The 1,816-nt window shown below is 41.7% G+C and overlaps 1 protein-coding gene across 1 annotated transcript; it reads left to right on the top strand.

The window, feature by feature from the left end:
- Positions 1-184: 184 nt before the first annotated feature.
- On the top strand, positions 185-1,528 carry LOC121938298 (NACHT, LRR and PYD domains-containing protein 12-like). The gene is made up of 3 exons (XM_042481562.1): positions 185-429; positions 795-971; positions 1,214-1,528. Exons 1-3 carry the CDS (start codon positions 200-202, stop codon positions 1,509-1,511), a joined length of 705 nt encoding a protein of 234 aa, XP_042337496.1. The 5' UTR covers positions 185-199; the 3' UTR covers positions 1,512-1,528.
- The last annotated feature ends 288 nt before the right edge of the window (positions 1,529-1,816 follow it).

The raw sequence follows: 1,816 nt of genomic DNA, 5'->3' as shown, positions 1-1,816 counted from the left end.
GAGTTTCAGAGCTGAAGTCACTGCGTCTTTATTGAAGCAGCAGCTCGTTGTCTTTAATATTACTGAGAGCTCTTCTTCACTTTGTGTATTTTACAGCTTTTAACCTGCATCCTGTTGGCTTCAGCTGTTTGGAGTTTACATTTTCTAAACTTGTTCTTTCTAAACCTTCTTCAGCTCTCAACACATTATTAAACACTGAATGATTTCCAGCAGGAACATTGTCTTCTACAGTTACATCTTTGATTCTTTATTCAGGTTGGAGCGCTGCAGTTTGTCAGAGATCAGCTGTGCTTCTCTGGTCTCAGCTCTGAAGTCCAACCCCTCCCATCTGACAGAGCTGGACCTGAACTACAACGAGCTGCAGGATTCAGGAGTGAAGCAGCTGTGTGGTTTTCTGGAGAGTCCAGACTGCAGACTGAAGACTCTGAGGTCAGACACCATAAACTGCAGACATCAGGCTGATATTTATGATCAAATCACATCTGATAACATTAAAACTCACATTTAATGCTTCAAAGTTTTTAAAATATCAACTTAAATTTTCAAACTGAATTTCAACATTTGTTTTTTTTAGCGTCACATGTAGAGTTTATCGTTGAATTGTTATGGAGACAGATCAAAATGAAAAAAAAAATCAATTGAATAATAAAATTTGAAACTGAAAGTTCAAGTTTTAAATTAGAAAAAAATAGCAATTATGATTAGAGTTTTGGCCATAAAAACATTATTAAACACTGAATGATTTCCAGCAGGAACATTGTCTTCTACAGTTACATCTGTGAATCTTTATTCAGGTTGGAGAGCTGCAGGTTGTCAGAGATCAGCTGTGCTTCTCTGGTCTCAGCTCTGAAGTCCAACCCCTCCCATCTGACAGAGCTGGACCTGAGTAACAACATAAACCTGCAGGATTCAGGAGTGAAGCAGCTGTGTGGTTTTCTGGAGAGTCCAGACTGCAGACTGGAGACTCTGAGGTCAGTTCATGTACTTTGCTCTTGCACAGTGTAATTATCTCCCATAGAAAGAAAAATCTAATTTCATACAGTTGACTAGTTTTGGGGGGTTTGTCTAACACATCATAACAACAGCTTTGTTTTAAAGTCTTTTTTGCTGGAAATGGATGAAGGATGGAGGAGAATAGAAAACACGAGCTGGTATTTGATCCAAATAGAAGATTGGATTATTAACAGATTTTTATTTTTGATTCTTTATTCAGGTTGAGGTGGTGCAGTTTGTCAGAGATCAGCTGTGCTTCTCTGGTCTCAGCTCTGAAGTCCAACCCCTCCCATCTGACAGAGCTGGACCTGAGCTTCAACAAGCTGCAGGATTCAGGAGTGAAGCAGCTGTCTGATCTTGTGGAGAGTCCAGACTGCAGACTGGAGACTCTGAGGTCAGTAGACGGTTTGGATTCGGTCCGTGCTGGTTTCAGCAGGATTGTCCTAATACCAGTTAGTTTCAGAGATCCAGTATTTCCTGTAAAGCTGCAGTGTTTCAGCGTCTGCTTTCCTCAGTGAAGCTGTGAGAGGACAACGGTGACAGAAAGACATAGACAGAGACGACAGTCAGCCAATCAGACGAGCCAGAAGCTGGTTGTGATGGTGTGTTTGAGTTGGCGTGAAGACGACTGTTGTCGTCGTGTCGGCGTCTCCAGGAACTAAAGCTGGATTACAGCTGACAGCATCACAACGTGGACAGAGACAAACTGTCCACCGTCAAATGTGATGTCTTTCAACAGTAAACAGCTGATGAGTTGATGTTTGTCACAGATCTGAGATCAGTGTGACTGAAGCCTGCAGAGCAGCATCATTACAGCAGTAAC

This window comes from Plectropomus leopardus, unplaced genomic scaffold (assembly GCF_008729295.1).
Source record: "Plectropomus leopardus isolate mb unplaced genomic scaffold, YSFRI_Pleo_2.0 unplaced_scaffold29092, whole genome shotgun sequence".
In the NCBI taxonomy this organism is placed as follows: domain Eukaryota; kingdom Metazoa; phylum Chordata; class Actinopteri; order Perciformes; family Serranidae; genus Plectropomus; species Plectropomus leopardus.
The sequence above is the reverse complement of the archived record's forward strand: the minus strand, read 5'-3'. Positions and strand labels throughout refer to the sequence as shown.